Source organism: Setaria italica, chromosome IV (genome assembly GCF_000263155.2).
Source record: "Setaria italica strain Yugu1 chromosome IV, Setaria_italica_v2.0, whole genome shotgun sequence".
Classification (NCBI taxonomy): Eukaryota; Viridiplantae; Streptophyta; class Magnoliopsida; order Poales; family Poaceae; genus Setaria; species Setaria italica.
Genome location: NC_028453.1, coordinates 33,108,924 through 33,130,067, shown reverse-complemented (window position 1 = coordinate 33,130,067; position 21,144 = coordinate 33,108,924). Strand labels below are relative to the sequence as shown.

General features: G+C 44.2%; 1 protein-coding gene across 1 annotated transcript; it reads left to right on the top strand.

Moving 5' to 3' along the window:
- Positions 1-4,540: 4,540 nt before the first annotated feature.
- LOC101780946 (G-type lectin S-receptor-like serine/threonine-protein kinase RLK1) lies at positions 4,541-6,303 on the top strand. Its single transcript, XM_004967118.3, has one exon. It carries the CDS (start codon positions 4,561-4,563, stop codon positions 5,938-5,940), a length of 1,380 nt encoding a protein of 459 aa, XP_004967175.3. The 5' UTR covers positions 4,541-4,560; the 3' UTR covers positions 5,941-6,303.
- Positions 6,304-21,144: the final 14,841 nt, after the last annotated feature.

Sequence of the window (21,144 nt, the reverse complement as noted above, 5' to 3'; positions counted from 1 at the left end):
TGGACTAGTCTTGCCTTGCCTTACCTTACCTCGCCCTGCTAGCCCAGGCGAACCGAAATCACTCCTGTAGAAGCAAGCGACTAGCCCAGAAATCAAACGCCAGCTTTCTTGCCCAGCCATACAAAACAAGGTGTTAGGTGTGGCAAGGGATTCAAACATAACCATAGTTTTTTTTTTTTCTAAAAATTAGAACTGTCCCTTGACACGAGTACACACACCAGAGCCGGCGAGCTTCTTTGAGATCCTAAGTTAGCGGAGGGCTATGTTCAGGATCGTCGACTGAAAAGAACACGCGCGCGCGCGCGTCACGCACACAATGACACAAATATATATGTGAGGTATAGGATCTTCCATAATTCTTCAAAAACGTCATTTGAACTTATCTAATATACGGTTTATTAGAACCAAATTACTCCCTCCATGCTGCTTTCTTGTTTAGTCTAATGAAGCTTAAACAGTAGGTTTAAATCCCATGGATGCTTCGCTGGATTAGGAGCAGTATCAACCACCATTATTTAACGCGGCTGCGCCTTGCTGGTCACATGTGCCACGGCGAGATTTTAATTGGAGAATGGAACATGAGGAATATTCAGAGGACAGAGCAGAGCCCTTCTTCCAGAGCTGTCTCTCGACTGTCGACTCAAATGGCGTGACGAATTGGCGATAGGGTAAACAAAAAAACACAGAGAAGACTGCTCAAGAATTCCGGCAGCCCAGCAGCATAAGACCAGCCCGATTTTAGCCCGAAATTTCAGACCTGATGGGAGCCCACTGGTTGAGTTTATAGGCCCAAAGAGCACTGTTCTGTTTCCTTTGGGTTGGCCTAGCGTGTTTAATGGAGTAGTACTTTCTTCTTTCTTTTTTATATTACAATCTGCAAAAGGTCATTAAAAATATTTTTCTGTTACTTTCTATGCCCAATCCTGGCATGGTATTATTACCGCAGAAGGAATAGAGGAAAGCAGCGGTCAGAATATCTGCAACACTCCATCACCAATACATTTTCTCTCTCCCTTATAAATAATAGTGCTACATCAGATTACCAAAACACCTCGTACCCATGAATAAGGTAGACCGGTAGAGGGATGAATCCTGTTCATTTGGGTGAGAGGGAGGTGTGGGTGATCACTAATTTTTTTGGGAGTGGGGATCGAATTGGTAATATGCTAGAACAACAAAAGGATAGGTTTTAGTATCGGAAAGGATGATGAGTAATCTGCTGGAGATATTTTTACTGAGCTCGAGCGTAAGAGCGTTCAGCTGGAAGGAGCTTTAGCAGGCTATCAATGATTAATGTTTTTGAGAAATTGCTGGGCAAAGGGAGCTTCGGCAAGGTGTACACCTGGGAACGATGAGATCCCCACAGCCACATCTCATTGCCATGAAGAAGCTCATCGACTCGAACGAGGTGATGTCCATCGATCAGATCCATCACCGGAACCTCACCCGCATGATCGGCTACTGCAATGACGGCTGCAGCGCGCAAGCTGATGAGGGGTTTGATAACACCACCAGCCACTTAAACTCCATCAGACCATCACTGCAGTATCTGCCGTGAAGAGGCTGCTAACCCCGCCACACAAGGTGTGCTTCCTTCATGCAAAAGGTTATTTGGCCAAAAACAAAATTATGAGACGCATGTGAAATACACATGCATGACAGTTGGGAAAATACTCCATGAGCTGGCTGATATAAATAGGCAGCGACCTCTTGAAGCTACAGAAACTTGTTCTTGTTCAAGGGCATGTGTTCCTACGGCTGTAGCTGGTTATTATAATACTCTATTATTTGGGACGTTGGAGGAGAACAAACAAACCTACTGTTGTTGGGAATCCGGACCAAAGGGAACTTAACACCCTCGCTCGCTGGAGGAAAGCCTCGGGACCTTCAGAATTCAATCACCTTCGGAGGCTAGAGTGGAAACACGGTTATAATTGATCGCAAACGTGCGGGAGGCTAGATTCGACAAACGAAGGTAACGCTCCTACTTCCTCCGTCATAAATTATTATTCATTTTAGATTTTCTAGATATATATATTTTGATATATATCTAGATATGGACATAGATATGTATTATATCTAGATACATAGTAAAGCTTATGCATCTAGAAAAATAAAAACGAATAGTAATTTGGGACGGAAGGAGTAGCAAGGAGGTGCGACAGAAGCGACGGACGCCTTCGCATGGATGCACGATGGACTGGAACTTAATCACGCCGGGTGGCCTAAAGCTACGAAGGTTAATTAGTATATATACAAGGCGGCGTGAGAAGTGTGATCTAAAGTAGAGTTCAAGTCAGATACGTCAGATACGAACACTTTGTAAGGCATATTTCGTGAACGTAGTCGTTGAACGGAAGCATTTTAGGTAGGAGGCATTTTAGGTAGTAGAAACGGTCTTTGACCTTCCTATTAAAGGGTCGCCCCTCCTACGGTACAAAGATCTCATTTTTAGAAGTGAAACCCTAATTGGGCTTGGTTGTTGTGTTATTTAAGCATTGAATATCAGGTGAATGTTTGGTTGAAAGTTCTCTCGATACGAACAACTATGTCCACACAACTACACAAGTAGCTAGGAGGGCAAATTGCAAGCAACGACGACCATAGTAAGCGGATCTGCGCATTGGGCAAAACTTCTCTCGTTCCATTTTACCCTCGTTCTAGGTATTCCCATGAATGAGTGGGAAAATGGCTTATGGCAACATGTATAACAATTAAGCTCCGCATCAAGAGGACGGCGCGAACGTGCCATATTTACTTGTATGTGGGAATATTACGTACGCCAATATAATGCGGATGTCATTTTGAGGAAGCACACCCATAAAAAAAAGACAAAAGGGACTGCAACTCTAAGAAAAAGGAGCACCATGAAAGCATCGCTGGTTTACATGCGACTAAGTCAACTGCAGGGCACCCATATGTTAGCCAGCATTCATCTCTTGGCATGTTCCCTGGAGAGATAGAGAGGCCCCTTGGAACGTCCTCTGATTCCGTTGTTCCCAAAGAATCCAGGCAAAGACGCTGTCACGGCAAATATGGCTTGCAGTCTCCGTCCCTCCCCTTGGGCACAGAGAAGACGGTGGCTATTATATCACCAATTTAACCTTTTCATTTGTAATTTATCTGCCATATTGAGTTTATTTTGCACCAAGAGCGACGCAAAAACTAAACATTTGTTCTCCACCTTGGTCTTCCAAAATAGATTAGCTACTGTGTTCTGATGAAGGACTCTATCTACAGACTACAGTCATTTCTCTCTTCAGTAGTTGTTTAGTCATTCTTGTAACAAAAACAAGAATATATAAGAGAGATGTTTGAAGGATAATCCAATGATTAAAATAATATGGTTCACTGTTAAAAAAACATTAGACAGCATACGAACAGCCAACGGTTCTATATATGTGTGAAGTGAGGAAGCAAGAAAAAACTTGACCACCAACTATGGAGCCATTGCTTTCCTTTGTACTCTGCTTCCTGGCTCTCATCCTTCTCATCATCTCATTACTAGAGCAACCTCATTTGTTCATGGCCACTGCTGCCGAAACCAACCAGCTCACAATTGGATCCACCATGACATCCACTCAATACCTGACCAGCTCCTCAGGCATCTTCGTCTTTGGCTTCTGCAACATTGATCCTAGCAACAACTCAAACCAGCTCCTCCTCGCCATATGGTTCAACTTCGGTGCACCCGATTCCGCAAACAAGAAGGTTGTGTGGTTCGCAAGAGATTTGACCTCGAACCGCACAGTGATTGCCACGAAGCAGTCTGTCCTCAAGTTCGCTGAAACTGGTCGGGTCTCCCTTGTCGACGGCCAGAGTGAACTATGGAGTCCTAGCAACCCATTCGGCTCTGCTCTCGTCCTCCAGGACTCCGGCAACCTCCAACTCATTTCCAAAGATGGTGTACCTTGGGAGAGCTTCAGCAATCCTACCGACACCCTCCTCCCAGGCCAAAACATGAGCAATAGACCAGGAGCATATCTTCAATCGAGGAACACAGATACAGATTTCTCTCCTGGGCGTTTTACTCTGAATCTTCAAGATGATGGCAATATCGTTTTGTACATGAAGGAAATAGATGTTCCAAGTGATTTAGGTGCTCCATACTGGGCTGCTATGACAAACGGTAAGAAAATGGCACCGACTCTTTTCTTCAATGACTCCGGGAACCTCTACTACACTTTCATCAATAACAACACTGAGCCTGTCTACCTGACAACGGAGCGGCCACTGAACTCCTTTGAGATGTACTACCATTACGCAGCACTGGATCCAGATGGCACCATCCGTGTCTATGTCCATCAAAAGAATAACACCGATAGCAGCTTGTGGGATGTGTTCAGTCAATTCCCGGGTGATGGATGCAGCAGGAGAACCAACTTCGGTTTAGAAGGTATGTGTGGGCCAAATGCATACTGCACCATAGACAAAGAGGAGCGCCTAGATTGTGAATGCCCATATGGGTATGTTTTTGTGGATGAACAACATAAATACAAAGGTTGCAGGCCGAACTTTGTACCCCACACCTGCAACGGGAAAGAAAACTCCACTGAATTCATGACAATGCAGGTGCCCTACACTTCCTGGAGTAATCAATCAACATATAAGAAGTTTATATTAACATCTACAACCACATTAGAGCAATGCAATTCCTCCTGCTTAGAAGACTGCTTCTGCAAAGCCGTATTGATCGATGGAAGTAGTTGCATGTTTATGGGGATGCTAACAGCCGGGAAGGTGACACAAGACACCAGCATGACAGCACTGATCAAAATACGAGCAAATACTTCTGTCCCAGTTCCAGACCGACCTCCGGTACCAGCATCAGTGAGAAGTATATGGTTCTACATAACCATAGGTATTGCATTTTTACTTTCAGCCTCTATCATCTATATCCTATGGCAAATCAACATCAGTAAGATGGCTAAAAGGAACCAACCAGGTCTGAGAATTTTCACTAGCAAGGAACTTAAACGAGCAACTAAAAACAAAAAAAAGGAACTGGGCAAAGGAAGCTTTGGCAAAGTATACCAGGGTAAGTTGAGTTATTTAAATCCACCTCATGTCGCAGTAAAGGAACTCATTGGGTCAAATGAATACAGTGAGAAGGATTTTGAAAATGAGGTGAGATCTATCGGCCAGATTCACCACTGCAACCTGGTTCGCATGATTGGGTACTGCAAAGAAGGTACGGACCGGAAGCTGGTCTTCGAGTACATGCAAGGTGGCACCTTAGCCAATTTCATCATCAGGTCCAAACGGCCATGTTGGAGCTGCCTCTCAGAGGCGGCAATAGGCATAGCCAAAGGGCTGGAGTACCTACACGAAGGCTGCAATCCAAAAATCATCCACTGCGACATCAAGCCCGACAATATACTATTTGATGACAAACATATACCAAAGATAACAGACTTTGGCATCGCAAAGCTACTTGGAGACCAGAAGACACAGCAAACATTCACCAACACACTTGCAGGTACAATGCCATATATAGCACCTGAATGGTTTGGTGTAGGCAACGTGGGAAGTAAGGTGGACGTGTATAGCTTTGGTGTTGTACTGCTCGAAATGATATGCTGCAAAAGAGCCAAAGGAAAGCAGCCACCTCCTAAAGATCAGGATCCCAGAATCATGTTCTGTTTGAGAGAGGCAGAGAGCTTGATCAGGAGTGGGAGGTTTGAGGAGTTAGTGCAGGGAGAGAGCGAAGCACTGGCAGATATGGAAAGCGTGAAGAGATTCTCACATGTGGCGATCTGGTGCCTGCAGGACTCATCAATGAGGCCAAGGATGCGCAAAGTGGTGCAGATGCTAGAAGGTGTTGTGAAAGTCGACCCTCTGCCTGACTCTTCAATGTCTTCAATCTTCTCTCCTATGCACCCTACCAGCAGTGAGACCAATCCCTCTAGCAGCACAGTTCATATTATCCAAGTTGAATGATTTTACGGCCCACACAATTACTGTGTGCTTGGATGCCAATTTACTTATGTTCATTGCTCACGAGACAGTCATGGAGTGTAATCAGCTCTAGCTGTTGCCATAGCTATGGACACGTCATTGATGGTGTATTGTTGGGAATTGGGACAGGAGCCCCGAAATTCCAGCATGGCTGTATTTTTGTCTTGGCCTTATCGTGTAGTAGCTATGATTGTGATACTAGACTATGGATATACTCAGTATGCGTTTGAAAGAAATCTATCTTCCATGGAAGCTCAATGCAGCCAGATGTATTTGGATTAATCAATATAGCCTTTATCAGAAAATGAGCAGATGCAGTTTTTACTTAAAAATCACATAAACGAAGTCCTATACCTGTACAGGCATGTGCAGATCCCGGACAACAAGTTGAAGTTCACACCATTGTGCTAACAACCTGAAAAACATGAATGCATGAGATGCAAAAATTTATAAATGAATGTGCAAAAAGCAAGATATGTAACATACCAATTCAACACCATCCATCAAATAAATCTTTAGCTAATCCCAATGGTGGAAAACCAACTCATCATCTTAAGGACATGCCAGTAAATATTCACCAACCTTTTTTAGTTTCATCCAAGAAAAAGAAATCCTATTTCATAATGTTTGTAACGAGGGAAATTGTTTTAGTTCGTTTTCCCTTACCTAGTAGAAACATTATTATTGACAAAGTAGCGGAATAACATAACTATATAAATCGAGTCAAATCTCTACTTTGCAACCATTTGAAAAAATTAGTAGACTGAAATACAAAATACTGGTATCTACTCATACATTTGTCGTTTTCACTAGGAATAAGATTCAATTGCAATTATTATAATGCAGGTACATGTGCATATATAGCCCAAAAGTTCAGTTCTAACCTTTCAGCGCCAAGATATTCTTCTTCTCCTCCTCCAAAAGTTGAGGCAACATTTCGCCACTGCATATCAGAAGTTATCACAGAGTCATATACATTTAGTTCATGTTCAACGAATAGTCTTGTACCAAAAAGTTGTAACATTGGAGTTGTAGTTGTGTCACGGCGACTGCGACAGGTAATGGTATCTTCATGACCTGAAGTTGGTGAACTACTGCAAACAACCACAGAGAAACAAGCCCACTGGGGCATTTGATCGAACAGCTGGGAGGAGCAGAGATTCGGCGGAGTAAGCTTGGTAGGTGTTAATTATGTAGTGGACGGAGCAGACGGAAGAGCGCTGTGGATAGCTAGATGTGGACGTGGTGTGCCGCAGGCAAGGGAAGAAGAGCGCCTGCGAGATCGGCGGCGGCGAGCGGCAGAAAGGTACGCGGAGGAGTGGCGGCATCGACGAACGAACGCGGCATGCGTACGGATGGTTGTTGCTGCTCGCGCCGCCGACGACTGCAGAGTGCAGGTCCGCAGACTGCAGCGCAAGGAAAGCGGGCCCGCTCGACGGAACCACTATGCGCATCACGCGCGCTGGGGAAGGTAGTGAGGAAATGGCGGCCCGTTCCCCGAGCATCTCATATTCTCTCCCGTGGCATGATTCTATTGGACCGGCGGGCTAGAATCGGCCTGGGTTCAAATTTCCGAGCGTCGGCCCTCATGAGCGCTGATGGCGCGCTACGCGCTGGGCCGATCTACTAGGCTACAATGACAGCAAATTGGCCCGGACACATGCGATTTCCACGCGCCGCCGCCAAGGGTCTAGTTGCCAGGATGAGGAAAACGCTGGCGGTGCTCACTGTGGTAATTGCTGAAGGCGTCGTGATGGAGCTGATGAGGCAGTCCACAGCAGCCTTGACCTCCCCGCAGCAGGTATTGGACTCCGGCCGACGGTGCTCCAGTCTCCACGGAAGAGACAGAGATACGCCGTTCGGTTGTTTTGCTGCTTTGCCTGGCCTTGCCTTGCCAGGCGAGCGAATTCTTGCCGGCGCAAGCGAGCCGGATTGGCTCTCCCGCATTGGCAAGGTGAAACCTTGCCAGCACAAACCCCGAGATAAACTAGCTGTTCTTCCAAACGCACAGCCCTCGTCCCTATCCTTGCTTAGCAAGGCTAAATAGTACCCAGCAATGGTTCCAAACGGCCCCAGGCAGCCGGCGCCGGGCGTGGGAAAGGAAGCTCGTCCCCGCGACAGAGACGGCGAGGAGCGCCAGGAAGACAAACCATGGCGGCAGTGAAGGCAACAGCGGGAGAGGCGAGGGTCTTGGGCTCTTGGCTACATGGCAATAGGGACCCCCGCCACAGCTGCCGCCTGGACGAGCGCCGCGCCGGCGTGCCCATCACGTGGGGCCGCGGCTGCGACTGCGAGGCGGGGAAGCGGTGACGGGTCGAGGGAGGCGGCGCTCGGGAAGGCTCCGGAAACGCGATGCTACGCTCGCTTTTGACGGCTCGATGAAAATCTATTGGTGTCCAACAAGTGATTTAGGTTATAAATGACACAGAGACTTCCTCTCAATCGAAAAAGTATTGACCCTTTGCAACGGATAGGTCTCCCTTTTTACAGTATTCCAATACCTACTTCTAAAAATGTTCTTAATCAACCATTATATTTCTCAGGATATACCATAAAGGTCACTGAGAAACACATGTACAAGTTAAATTTTTTCACGTGGTCACGTTTCTCACGTCTTCCGCTTTCTAACCTTGGGACTTCATCTTCATTTTGAGATGAGCGCCTAGCCTCGAGTCTTTATCCACGTTTTGAACCGAACGTCCAGCCTCGAGGCTTCTGCTTCATTGAGCTTCGCTGAAAGACCTTTAACCTCGAGTGGCTTCCTTCCAAGTGCTATTCCAGAGTAAAGAATATAAGAATGAAAGCTTGGTGTCTGGGAATGATTCCGAACTTTCAAGGGTTAGCTAAACATAAGTTGGTCATTGTTGAAGCTAATTGTTACCCTCGAGTCCTACTTGGGCTTAAGATGATGCGAGGGTTCGAAACCATTACTTCGAGGTGCCTCTGTTGGACATGCGAGGCTAAAGGGTTTTGTTCTTTCTTGTTTCCAATGTGCAACTTGCGAGGTTAGGGGATTTTTCTAAGACTGCGATCGACGTTCGAGGGTAACTGACTTTTTGGCGATCCCCAACAGTAGCCCCTCGTGGGCGAGGGTCGACTCCGATGGGCTGAATCTGCGAATCTTGAGATTGCTCACCAAAAACGTCACCCTCGAGCGTCGGAGGAGAAAAGAGCCCATGGTAACTGTTGACATCTTACGTGTCATTTTTTAATTGGATGCCACTTCGGCTTTGGATCGCGGTTCGAGGCGTCCCTTCGCACCCGCTAACTCCCCTATAAAAGGCGGGGTATGGGTTGCTCGAGGTTGTTCTCGCGTCTTGCTAAGAACTTGTTCGATGTCGTTTTAGCGCTTTGAGATTCGTGCTTTTCTGCTCCTTGCATTAATCTTTCTAGCTTCGAAGGTATTATTCTTATCCTTTTCTTCTGTTCTTTTCTACTTTCGCTCTTTCACTTGCTGTTTGATTTACTTTTGTATGTTATCCAGCTAGCTTGTATTATGCAAACTACAAGGTTAATGACTCCTGAAGAGCTGGAAGAGCAAGCGAGGCTGCATGGGGACGCTCCCGAGTGACAGGAGGGCCGCGAGGATTTTCAGCATCGGGAGTATCGCGAGGGTTCACAACATCAGGAGGATAGCGAGGATTCTCAACACATCTGGAAATTTCTTGTGATACTGACAGTGGATAGGATCTGACCAACGTCAAGGCTGATCCTTCAGAGCTCATGGCCGGCAAGGAGACTTATGCGCCGATGCTTCGCTTTGGCCGTTCGCTGATTTCTTAGAATACGACAGACTTTTATGTTAGCAAAGGCTATTTTCCTAAGGACGTGGCGAGGCCTCTAGCGAAGAGGTTATGCTGAAACCCAATCCTAGCGAGGCCATGGTTTTCGGGGATTTTATCACTGCCGGCCTACATTTTCCATGTGACGAGATGTTGCCTCAAATCTTGAACAGGTATGGGGCCAAGCTTCACCAACTTACGCCTAATGCTTTTGTGACACTCTCCAAGTTTTTCTGGGTCAAGCGCACCTTTGGTGGGGTTGTTGATGTGGATGGTTTTGCGAGGCTCTATGAGCTTCATATTCAGAAAAAGAAAGTTCAATTGACGATGAGGAGGAGGCTTTCGAGACTCAGTTTGGTTGTTGTACATTCATGACCCAAAGGAAGATGAAAATAAGAAGATTTTTAGAATCGAGCTCTCTATAGCTCAGAAGAACATATGGGATGATGAGTGGCTTGCTTATTGGTTTTATGTCAAGGTTCATATGTCCGAGGCTTCTGGTTTGGTCAGCCATTTTACCCATTCTATAATTCGATGTCTCCTCTTAACATTATATCGGTTCCCACTTTCGAGAGGACGAAAAGTTTCCAGACTTGCGAGAATGCTTTTGTTGTTGCGTGTTCAGCTGTTGACGAACAAGATTTGGTTGAAGAATTTATGACTGTGGACATTTGGCCCCTTTCCCATGGGTGGACGCCGAAGGAAGTCAGGATGGAGATTGTAACGTGGTACCACAAGCCGGTTCCTTTTCCTCTCTTTGGCTTGAGCTTGCCAGAAGGGGCGAATGCTGGTCTTTTTGTTGATGAGGTTGAGAGATGTGCTGTTGATATCCTTGGTCCTTATCATGAGAATGAATATATGTTTGCTCGCAAGATTGTTACACACGGTGTCCGAGTGAACCGTGTATTTTCTGAGATGGGAATAGAAGTAGAGCCTCGAGTCAAGCATCGTAAACCCTCGAAGCGGATGCGCAAGGCTGGTGCTACAGGCTCTCTGGAAATTGGCAGCAATGTAGGGAAAGGGAAAAAGAAAATTAAAACTAAAGATTTGTTTGCCATGGCCATTGTTGATGTTGGGAAGAAATCCAAGACTCCTGGTCTTGAGGCCCTTAAAAGGAAAAGTCTTCTAAGTCAAAGTTCTTCTAATGATCAAGCATTAGGTTCTTTCAGCAAAGGTCTTGAGGCTGTAGAGGATTCGAAACCCTTGACTCGAAAGTCCGAGGTTAAAGCTATTGATTCCAAGATTGAGTTCGACGCTGCGGGGGCTTTGGCAGGTTTGAAACTTAAGAAGGCTACCAAGAAGTCTGGAGTGTGAATTGTGAGTGCCTTGGATGATGACGACAATGATTGTGATTTTTTGGATGAGAATTCATCTTTGGGTTTCCCTTCTGCGAGGTTTGCTTGATGACAAAACTTTTGATTCTTCTACTCAAAAGGAGTTGCAGCCCATGGCTGCTATTCCTGCCAACAAGGCTATCCCTAACTCCTCAGTTGTGCCCGGTGTTGTGGAGGCCGCGGAGTAGCTTTTGTTTACTCAATCAAGTAAAAATGTCATTGAATTCTCACCTAAATTAAGCTTCATGGATGTTAGCGGTACTTCCACTATATTTTTTATGGAATTGCAAAATACTGTTGGTGCAGCTGGAGAGCCATATACTGAACCCTCGTTGCTTCTGAGGGTGGACCCTGTGCCCGAGGGTTTTGCCCCACCTCAGTCTGTGTTGGAGTAGAATAAAGCTTTTGGAACAGATCTTAAGGAGAAATTACTAGCTGTCCATGTGCCCGGGTCAAGTGAGAATGACGATCCTTTCAATCCTCCATTGCTATAGGGATCGAGGGACTCACTTCGGGTTGTAGGTGAGACGGCGGAAGTAGCTTTGAAAGAGACGTCTAAGATCAATGTTTCTTCCGAGGTTCTTGAGGAAACTTGCTAATAACGAAGGGAAAAATCCTCAAGCTCCTGCGAGGGTTAAGGTTTCTGTTCAAAGTGACACCTGGGGCAGTTACTTTGATCTCGAGGGTTAGTATTTTGTGGGATTTCTCTCTCCCTCTTCTTTTTATGAGACCTTTGCTTAGGATTTTCACTTTTATTTTGCAGAATATGAAAAATCATTGCGCTTTTATGATCATGATCACTTGGCGAGGATAACGGCTACCCTCGGCTATAAGGTATTATTTTTTCTGACTATTGAGATTTTTGCTTGTTTGATATTGTGATCTTTTTCTTAGTTTTGCTTGTTTTTCATTTTTAGGCTATGATTGCTGGCAAGGTTGCCATTGATAGGCTTCAAGAGAAGGAGAGGGCTGCTCCTAGCCGCAGCGCTAGGGTTCTTGAGCTTGAGATCGAGGTTGTGAGGTTAAAAAAAAAAGGAGAACTCAGCTTTAGATGATCTGAAAACCTCACTTTCTGATGAAAATATTGAGTTGAAGAAGAACAAGGATCTTCTTGCGAAAACGTGCAGTGACCTTGTTCAGAAGGGGGAAACCGTGGAGAAGAGCTCTCAAGACAACCTTGGGGTTTTGGAGAAGTTGAACAACACCATTGAGAAAGATTCGACAACCATTGCATCTTTGAAAAAAGCTTGCGCTGAGAAAGATACAATGATCCATGCACTAGGTAAAAATCTCGAGGATCAGAAAGGTTTCATTGATGGTACAGAGCAAGTGTTGAAAACCTAATTTGCACAGATTCATGAGGGATATAAGCTTGCTTTGGTAGAGTTTGAGGTGGAGCCCCTTCCTTTCCCTGTTGATATGGGTTCCAAGGAAATGTTTGATTGGATGGATCAAGAATTTGAGTCCTTTCCCTTAGTTATTGCAGGAGCTAGCGATTATGTGGCCTCCTTGTGTTGTGAGGGTATGCTGAAGTTGCTTGAGGTTGGAGGGTGCTCAGAGTTTCTGAAACTCGGTGCACACAACTATAAGTTTTCTTCAGCCTGGAGCTCAATGTGGAGGAGACATAGAAACAAATTAAGGTTGTGAAGAGAAATTTCATGAAAGAGTTTTGGAAAGCTTCTAGTCGTGATTATGCGAGGCTTGTTGCCCGTGAACGCCTTGTGCAGGTTCGTACTTTTCTCTCTTGTTTTATACTCTGCGTCTTGCTTGGTTATTTTCTTATTGGTACTGTTTTGAGCAGGCCAAGGAAGAGGAGTTAAGGGAAAAGGACGAGGCTGGAGGTTCGGAGCAACAAAAGTTGTAGGCTCGAGGCTAGATTTAATTGGAGACTAATCTTTTGATGTATAGCTTAGGGTTAGGAATTAAAACATTTGCTGTTTGTAACTTAACCTGCGTAGGTCCTAGGTGATGGACCTGTGCAGGATGTACTTCCTCTTCGATTTCATCGTGGAAACGTTGTTGCCAGTGGTCATGCTTGGCGTCTATTTCGCGCTTTTCATCCCAACACTAATTTTCACAATTTCTGGTGCTTTTGCTATGAACATTTTTCCGTGCAAAGCTTTATGTTGGGTCGCTATTTTGAGTCCCGCGATGGTTATGCACTTGGTACTATGGAAGAAGTAACACCTGAAGCTTTGAGGGTGAAGTCGGAGCCCCTTAGCCCACAAAGTTGTGAGTTTGATTTCGCCTATGTGTGTGATGCTATAGAGTTTCAAGGTTCGAAACCTGGTCATGTGATCGAATTGTCATTTTGACTTGTAACAAAACTCGTAGCATATAGGAATAAATGTTGTTTTTCCTTTGGAAAAACGTCACCCCCCTTTTATTCCTTTATTACGAAGATTTTGTTGTAGTTAGTAGAGGTCAAGTATGTTTGTTTAGTAAGTTGTGGAACGAGTAAAACTTTGATTAGCCTCAAGGAGGTCATTGATATGTTGCTATGACAAAATTTTCACACAAAGGAATGAAAACTTTTTCTGCGAAAAATGTCACCCCCCTTTCATTCCTTTGTGTGTGGATTATGCTGTTTGATGCCCATAATCGGTGGTTGGGTCATCCTTGGTTTTTTTGCATTTCGATGTAATCTTTTATCAAAGTTTCCATAGTCAAGTATGCTAGTAATAAGTCGACAAAAACTTGTTCCACATTTTGTGGACTTGGAAAATTGAACGATGAGTTGGGTCGAAATCGCAACTCTTGGTTGCTTCGACCATAAAGCTTAGAGCCCTGCGAGGTTAGATAGAATTTTAGATAGGTGCTGAAAATGTAAAGCTAATGCCACAACTTCTTGTTCCTTTTGGCTAGAGGTTGCGCAAAAATGCAAGTCTTTTCTCGCACAGAAATGCGAAGTTTCGCTTGCGCAAAAATGCAAGGTTTGAGGTATTCAAAAAGTAAAATTGCTGCTGCAACTTGTTGTTTCTTTTGCCCAATGCTTGCGCAGAAACACAAGTTTTTTATCACACAGAAATGCGAGGTTTCGCCGCAACTTGTTGATGCTTTTTGGCTTTAGCTTGCACAGAAATGCAAGTCCTTTTACTAGCACAAAAATGCAAGTCTTGATTGCGCGGAAATGCAATGTAATAGCCCTTTTGAGGCTTGACAAACACAAGGATAAGGGGAATTGTACTACATTAAAATGTAAAGCTTTACATGGATCTGCCTCGTTAAAAACCTTGCCTCCAGTGTGGAGCCCCCCTAGCAAGGAAAATAGTACGGTTCGTTTGCAGGAAAGTAAATGCGAGAAATCAAATTTTCTACCCTCGATGTTGTTTATAGATTCACAGGCTGAGGGCTTTTACAAGTATGGTGACTATGGGTAGTATTTGCGCAAGTTGTCCACATTCCAAGAATGTGGTAACTCTGCTCCAAGCTAATCTACTAGGTTAAAGGATCCTGGTCTAATGCTTCGAGTGACAACATAGGGCCCTTCCCAAGTTTCTTAAAACTTCCTGAGGTTCTCCCAATTCTTTCTCTTTTTGATGCCTAAATCTCCTACCTTGATTTCTTTTTTCACTACTTTCCTATCCCTCCATTTTCTTGTTTCTTGTTGATACTTATCAAGGTTTTCTGCTGCTTGGAGTATATCAAGCTCTATCATATCTTTATCAACTTTCTCATTGTCTGATGTAGCCTTGATCTTGAGCCCTGTTAAGCTTTCATTCTTGATTGCTTCTGGTATCATAGCTTCGGAGCCATAAAGTAGCTGGAAAGGTGAGAAACCCATCATTCTTGATGTTGTGGTGTTGTGAGACCATATGGCTTTAGGTAGTTCATCAACCCACTTTCTTTTTTTCTGGTCATATAAACATTTCTTGATGCTCGAAAAGATTACCCCGTTTGCTCTTTCGACGGCCCCATTAGACTGTGGATGATACACTGATGTGAATTTTACTTTGGTTCCCATGGTTGCACAAAATTCTCTGAAGTCATTACAATTGAATTGTTTTCCATTATCAACTGTTAACTCTCTAGTATCTCCAAACCTGCAGATGATGTTCCGCCAAAAGAATTTTTGTTCAGAGCCTAAGGTTATGTTTGCAAGTGGCTTAGCTTCGATCCATTTGGTAAAGTAGTCAATTGCCACTACTGCGAACTTGCAGTTGCCTTGAGCAGTTGGTAGTGGTCCTACTAAGTCTATTCCCCACCTTTATAATGGCCAGGTTGGTGGTATTAATTGTAAAGGCAATTAGGGTGATTTCTGCTGATCGGCTATTTTCTGACAAGCCTCGCAAGTTTTTACCAAGTTTCTAGCATCAAAAATAGTAGTTGGCCAGAAAAAACCCCATCTTACGGCTTTGCCTACTAGAGCTCTGGTTCCAATGTGTGAAACACAAAACCCACTGTGGCTCTCTGCTAACAATTCTTTCCCGTTTTCTGAGGTTATACACCGTAGCTAAGGAGTTGATGTCCCTGATTTGTACAATTTGCTGTTGACTATGGCATAGCCCCTAGCCCTTTGCTTCATTCTATTTAATTCAACCTCATCATGTGGCTAAAAGTGTCCTCTTAGGTAGGCCATAATTGGGGCCCTCCAATCATATGCTGTGATTGCGTTTACTGCCCTCAGGGCTTGCTCTTTGGTTGATGGAGAGTGTATGACTTCATAGAATACATCAGGTGGCATGGGTTGATTTTGTGCAGCTGCTTTTGCTAGCTTGTCCGCCTCATCATTTTCTGCTCTTGGGATGTGTTGAACAATGTATCCTTTGAAATACTTTTCCATGGATCTTACTGTTGCTAGGTATTTCACTAGCTCGGGCTCTCTGGTCTCGCTTTCTTTCTTGATGTGTTCTTGAATCACTTTGGAATCTGATTTCAGTATAAATACTTATTGACCCAACGCCCTCATTTTCCTTAGCCCCAAAAGCAGTGCTTCATACTCTATGGTGTTGTTGGTGGACCTTGCTTTGCCTTTGAAATCAAGCCTCGCGGCATATATGATTTTAACGCACGAGGGTGAAGTGACAATTGCTGCCACTCCTACTCCCTTCTCACATCAAGCTTCGTCACAATGTATGACCCATGGAACTTTGATTTCATCAATTTCACTGTTACATGGTGATGTCCAGTCGACTATGAAATCGGCTAAGACTTGTGATTTGATTGCACTTCTTCTCTCAAAGTCTACCACGTACTCAGAAAATTCTAATGCCCATTTTGTGATTCTCCCTGAGGCTTCTCTATTTGTGAATAGATCATGTAGCGGCTGGCTGGTGACCACCATTATTCTGTGGCTCTCGAAGTAATGCCTTAGCTTGCGTGCTGCCATGATTACAGCATAAGCAATTTTTTCTAGCTCTGAGTAGAACAGTTTTGACCCTGATAATGCTTCCGAGGCGAAGTATACAGGAGTTTGTGTTGGTTTGCCCTCGACTTCTTTTTTCTTGTAATAAGGCAACACTGACTGTAGAGCTTGAGGCTGATAAATATAACAACAAAGGAGATGTTGGTTCGGGTGGGCATAATTTCGCCATGTTTGTTAAGTAATCTTTAAGTTCTGCGAAAGCTTTGCTTTGCTACTCTCCCCATTCGAACTTTTTGGAGCTTTGCAACACTTGAAAAAAGGGTAAACTTTTTTCAACTGCTCTGGGAATGAATCTGTTGAGGGCTGCTATTCTTCCTATCAATTTTTGCACATCTTTCACTGAAGTAGGTTCTTCCATGTCAACCAGAGCTTGGATTTTGTCTGGATTGGCCTCGATGCCCTTGGTTGATACCTAGCATCCTAGCACCTTGCCTTGTTGAATTTCAAATATGCATTTTTCTGGATTCAGCTTCAAGTTTGCTGCCCTCAGGTTGGCAAAGGTTTCTACGAGGTCATGAATATGATCTTTTCATTTGTCACTTTTTACCACAATATCATCCACATAAGCTAGGATGTTTCTTCGAAGTTGTGTGCTTAGGACTATCGCTATCATTCTTGAGAAAGTTGACCCCGCATTCTTGAGCCCCTCGAGCATTCTCACGAAGCAGTAAGCCCCAAATGGAGTGATGAAACTCGCCTTTTCCTCTTCCTCTTTTTTCATTCGGACTTGGTGATTGCCTGAGAATATGTCTAGTAGTGACAGCATTTCACTATTTGTAGCATCATCTACCACCTTGTCAACCCTTTCCAATGGGAAGTCATATTTTGGGCATGCCTTATTGAGGTCAGTGAAATCTATACACATTCTCCATTTGCCATTTTTCTTCTTGACTGAAACTGTGTTTGCTAGCCATTTAGGATACATTACCACACGTATCACATTGACATCAACTAGCCTTTGAACCTCTGCTTTGACGGCTTGTAGTTTGTCTTCCGACATTTTTTGAAGCTTTTGCTTTTTTGGTCTCACACCTTTGTTTATTTCTAACTTGCATTCTATTATATCTCTGTCTACTCCTTGTAGGTCACTTGCAAACCATGCAAAGACATCTTTGTTTTTGTTCAAGAATTCTATTAGCTGTTTTTCTTCGTTGGGCTCGAGGTTAGCGCTGATGATTACAGCTCTATCATGGACATACTCGTCTAGCAACACTCTTTTTGTTTTGCCATCTGCACTCATTTTTACCTTTTCTTTATCTGTTTTAGGTTCGACGTATGGCTTTTTCTTTTCCGAGGGCTCAACCTCGCTGGAGCTTGCCAAGTGGTGTATATTTTTCTACCCTGGAGTGTTACCCTTTTCAATGTGTCGGGTTGACTATTGGTCACCGAATTCTGTGATGGGTCTTTTGAGAGCCGAGATCTTCATACACAAGAATAATTGCCATATTGCAGCATCGAATTTGTTGATGAAACCCCTTCCAAGGATTGCAAAGTAAGGATAATACATTTCCACGACATCAAATGTAACGTGCTCTGTTCTAGCATTGTCTAGTGTTCCGAACGATATTGGCAGTGTGATTTTCCCAAGGCTCTTACTAGCTTCCCTCCAAAGCCAAGCAAGGGTACTTTTGCTAGTTGTAACAGGCGAGGGTCAATTTTCATCTCTCTGAACGTGTTTGAAAAGATGATGTCTACTAAGCTTCCATTATCAACTATCACTTTTCCAATTGTCCAACCTGCGATTATGGCCTCGATTACCATCGCATCATTATGCGAGGTTGTCTTTAGTTTGAAATCTTCCTCGGTGAAGGATACTGGCATGTGTGCCCATTGTGGCTTAGCCGGAGGTCCATCGGGGATGATTGAGTGGACTTTCCTAATGTAATTTTGCCTATGTTTTTGTTTTTGAATTCTAGCGACGACCCGCCTACTATTGGCATGATCATGCCATAGGTGGGCAAGGCGTTGGAATTGGTTTTTGGATTTTCGAACTCTTGAGAAGATCCCCCGATATTGGCATTATCATGTTGTAGGTGGGTAGAGCTTTGGGATTGCTGTTTTGACCATTATTAGGTTCGGCTTTGGATATTTGATTGGGTAGATTTGATGGAGGTAGTGGTATTTCTTGTAGAGGCTGAGGTGGTGCGAAACTTGCAGTTTGCGAGGCTTGATGACTTTGAGATTGAAACTGTGGCGATGGTTGCCACATCATGGTGGGTTGGTAATTGAAGGATGGGTTGGTGAATGAACTCGCGAGGGTAGGTGTATGGGTGGTATTGGGGTTTATTTGTGGATAAACTTGGCAGTATGGTTGCTGTGGCCAAAAAGAGGTGTGGTGGATGGTTTTTGGCGTTGCTGCTGCAGCTGCTCTTTTTTCTTCAGCTATCCTTTTGAAAGTTTTTTTTTCATTTCTGGGTAGAAGTCGGTTGCATGATCTAGTTGCCTGGCATGAAATGTGCAATAGAACATTCGAGGTTGGTTGTTATGATTTTGTGGCCTCGGCCGCTTCCTCTACCTGAGTGGCCTCCTCTTTGCCCATTACCATAATTTGTTTGCTGTTGTTGCTGGGTTGTCCATTCTGATTTTGACTTTGTTGCTGTGATGGTTGAGCGCTTTCGATCGATAGCACATGTTGAGCTAGATATGGCTATTAATGTTGTGCAAAATTGTATTTTGGGTTTGGCCAATTCTGATCTTTCTGGGTTTGCCTTTGGCAATTTCTCTCAATTACTCTTTTCCTATGGTCTTCATCTGACCTGTAGTATTTACCAACTTGGCAAACAAAGCCTCCATGGTTTCGGATTTTTCTCTTGTTAGATGCGAAGTTGTTGGGCCTTGTGTTAGCCCATTGATGCAAGCTGCTATGGCTACACTTTTGTCCACTTCTAGAGTTTGTGACTTCAATTGTACAAATCTTTTGATGTAATTGGCTAGGGGTTCTATATCTCTCTGGATATAGTGGAATAAGTCACCCGAGTCTGTTGTTGCATGATGGAAGCCTTGGAAGTTTTATATCAGCTTTGTTTTGAGATCAATCCAGCTGTATATTGACTGCGGTGGGAGTAGTGAGTACCAGTTCAGTGTGGCACCCTCGCAGGCAATGATTAGGGACTTAGTCAAGACAACATCATCTCCTTCAGCTGATGCTACTACAAGTTCGTAGCTCATGAGGAACTGTCGAGGGTCATTTTGCCCATTGAACTTTGGCAGTAAGATTGTCTTGTAGGTTGGAGGCCATAAAGCTGCTTGCAGACCTATAGATAATGGAGAGCTTTGGTCGATTGCTACATAGGCACCTGTTACCTCTAGCACATTGTGTGCAGCGAGATTAGGATGTGTTTGCAGGATGTTTGTGGTGTTCACGACATATTACTGTCTCGAGGGTGGTGGTTGTGTTTGTGGTTGTGGTGGCGTGTTTTGTAAGTATTGCAGCTCATCCAACTCTTCTTGCAATTTTGCCAATTGTTGTTATGCTTGATTTAGCTTTGGTATTTTTTGTGCTACTAGACATTGGGATTCTAGTTCTTGTGAAAATCTTTCTTTTTCTTGTCTTAGAGTTTCGAGTTGCCTTAGCACTATGGCTAACTCCTTTTCTGCTGCACCGGCTGGGTCGTTTCTTGTGCTTGACTCGGGTTGTGCTTGGTTTGTTGCTTCTGCCTCGGCTCTTTGTTTCTCGCTTCTTGTTCGTAAGTTATCCTCAACTTTCTTTAACTTCTCTATGATATCTGTGTCATCTTGATTAACAGGGACAAGTCTTTTCTCTTGAGTCGCAGGGTTATCTCTTTCACCCTCGGCGGCTCCCTGGGGTGCGGTCTTCTTTTTCTTCAGTTGTGGCATCGTGGGTTGTTTTGTGGATGAAACCATGGTGGGTGCCACTGTTGGTGTCAAACAAGTTCAACACCGAACAGATTTAGAGTTACAAATGACACATAGCCTTCCTCTCAATTGAAAAAGTATTGTCCCTTTACAACGGGGTAGGGCTCCCTTTTATAGTGTTCCAAGACCTATTTTACATTTCAAAAATATCCTTACTCAACTACTATATTTCTAGGATATGCCGTACATAAAGGTCATTGAGAAACACGTGTACAAGATGAACTTTTCCACGTGGTCACGCTTCTCACACCTTCCGCTTTCTAACCTCGGGACTTCATCTTCATTTTGAGCTGAGCGCCTAGCCTCGAGTCTTTATCCTTGCTTTGAACCGAACGCCCAGCCTCGAGGCTTCTGCTTCATTGAGCTTCGCTGAAAGGCCTTAACCTCGAGTGGCTTCCTTCCGAGTGCTATTCCTGAGTAAAGAATATAAGGATGAAAGCTCGGTGTCCAAGAATGATTCCAAACTCTTGAGGGTTAGCTAAATGTAAGTTGGTCATTGTTGAAGCCAATTGTTACCCTCAAGTCCTACTTGGGCTTAAGACGATGCGAGGGTTCGAAACCATTACTTCGAGGTGCCTTTGTTGGACATGCAAGGCTAAAGGGTTTTGTTCTTTCCAGTTGCCAGCATGCAACTTGCAAGGTTAGTGGGTTTTTCTAAGACTACGACTGACGTTCGAGGGTAACTGACTTTTTGGCGATCCCCAACAAAATCCACCAGTGGAAAAAAAATAGTCGATGTGGCCCATTGAAATGCTAGAGCTTGGCTCATATTTCGTTATGTAGAGATCCGTGCAAACCTACTTGTGAAGAATGTCATCTCTGATCCGAC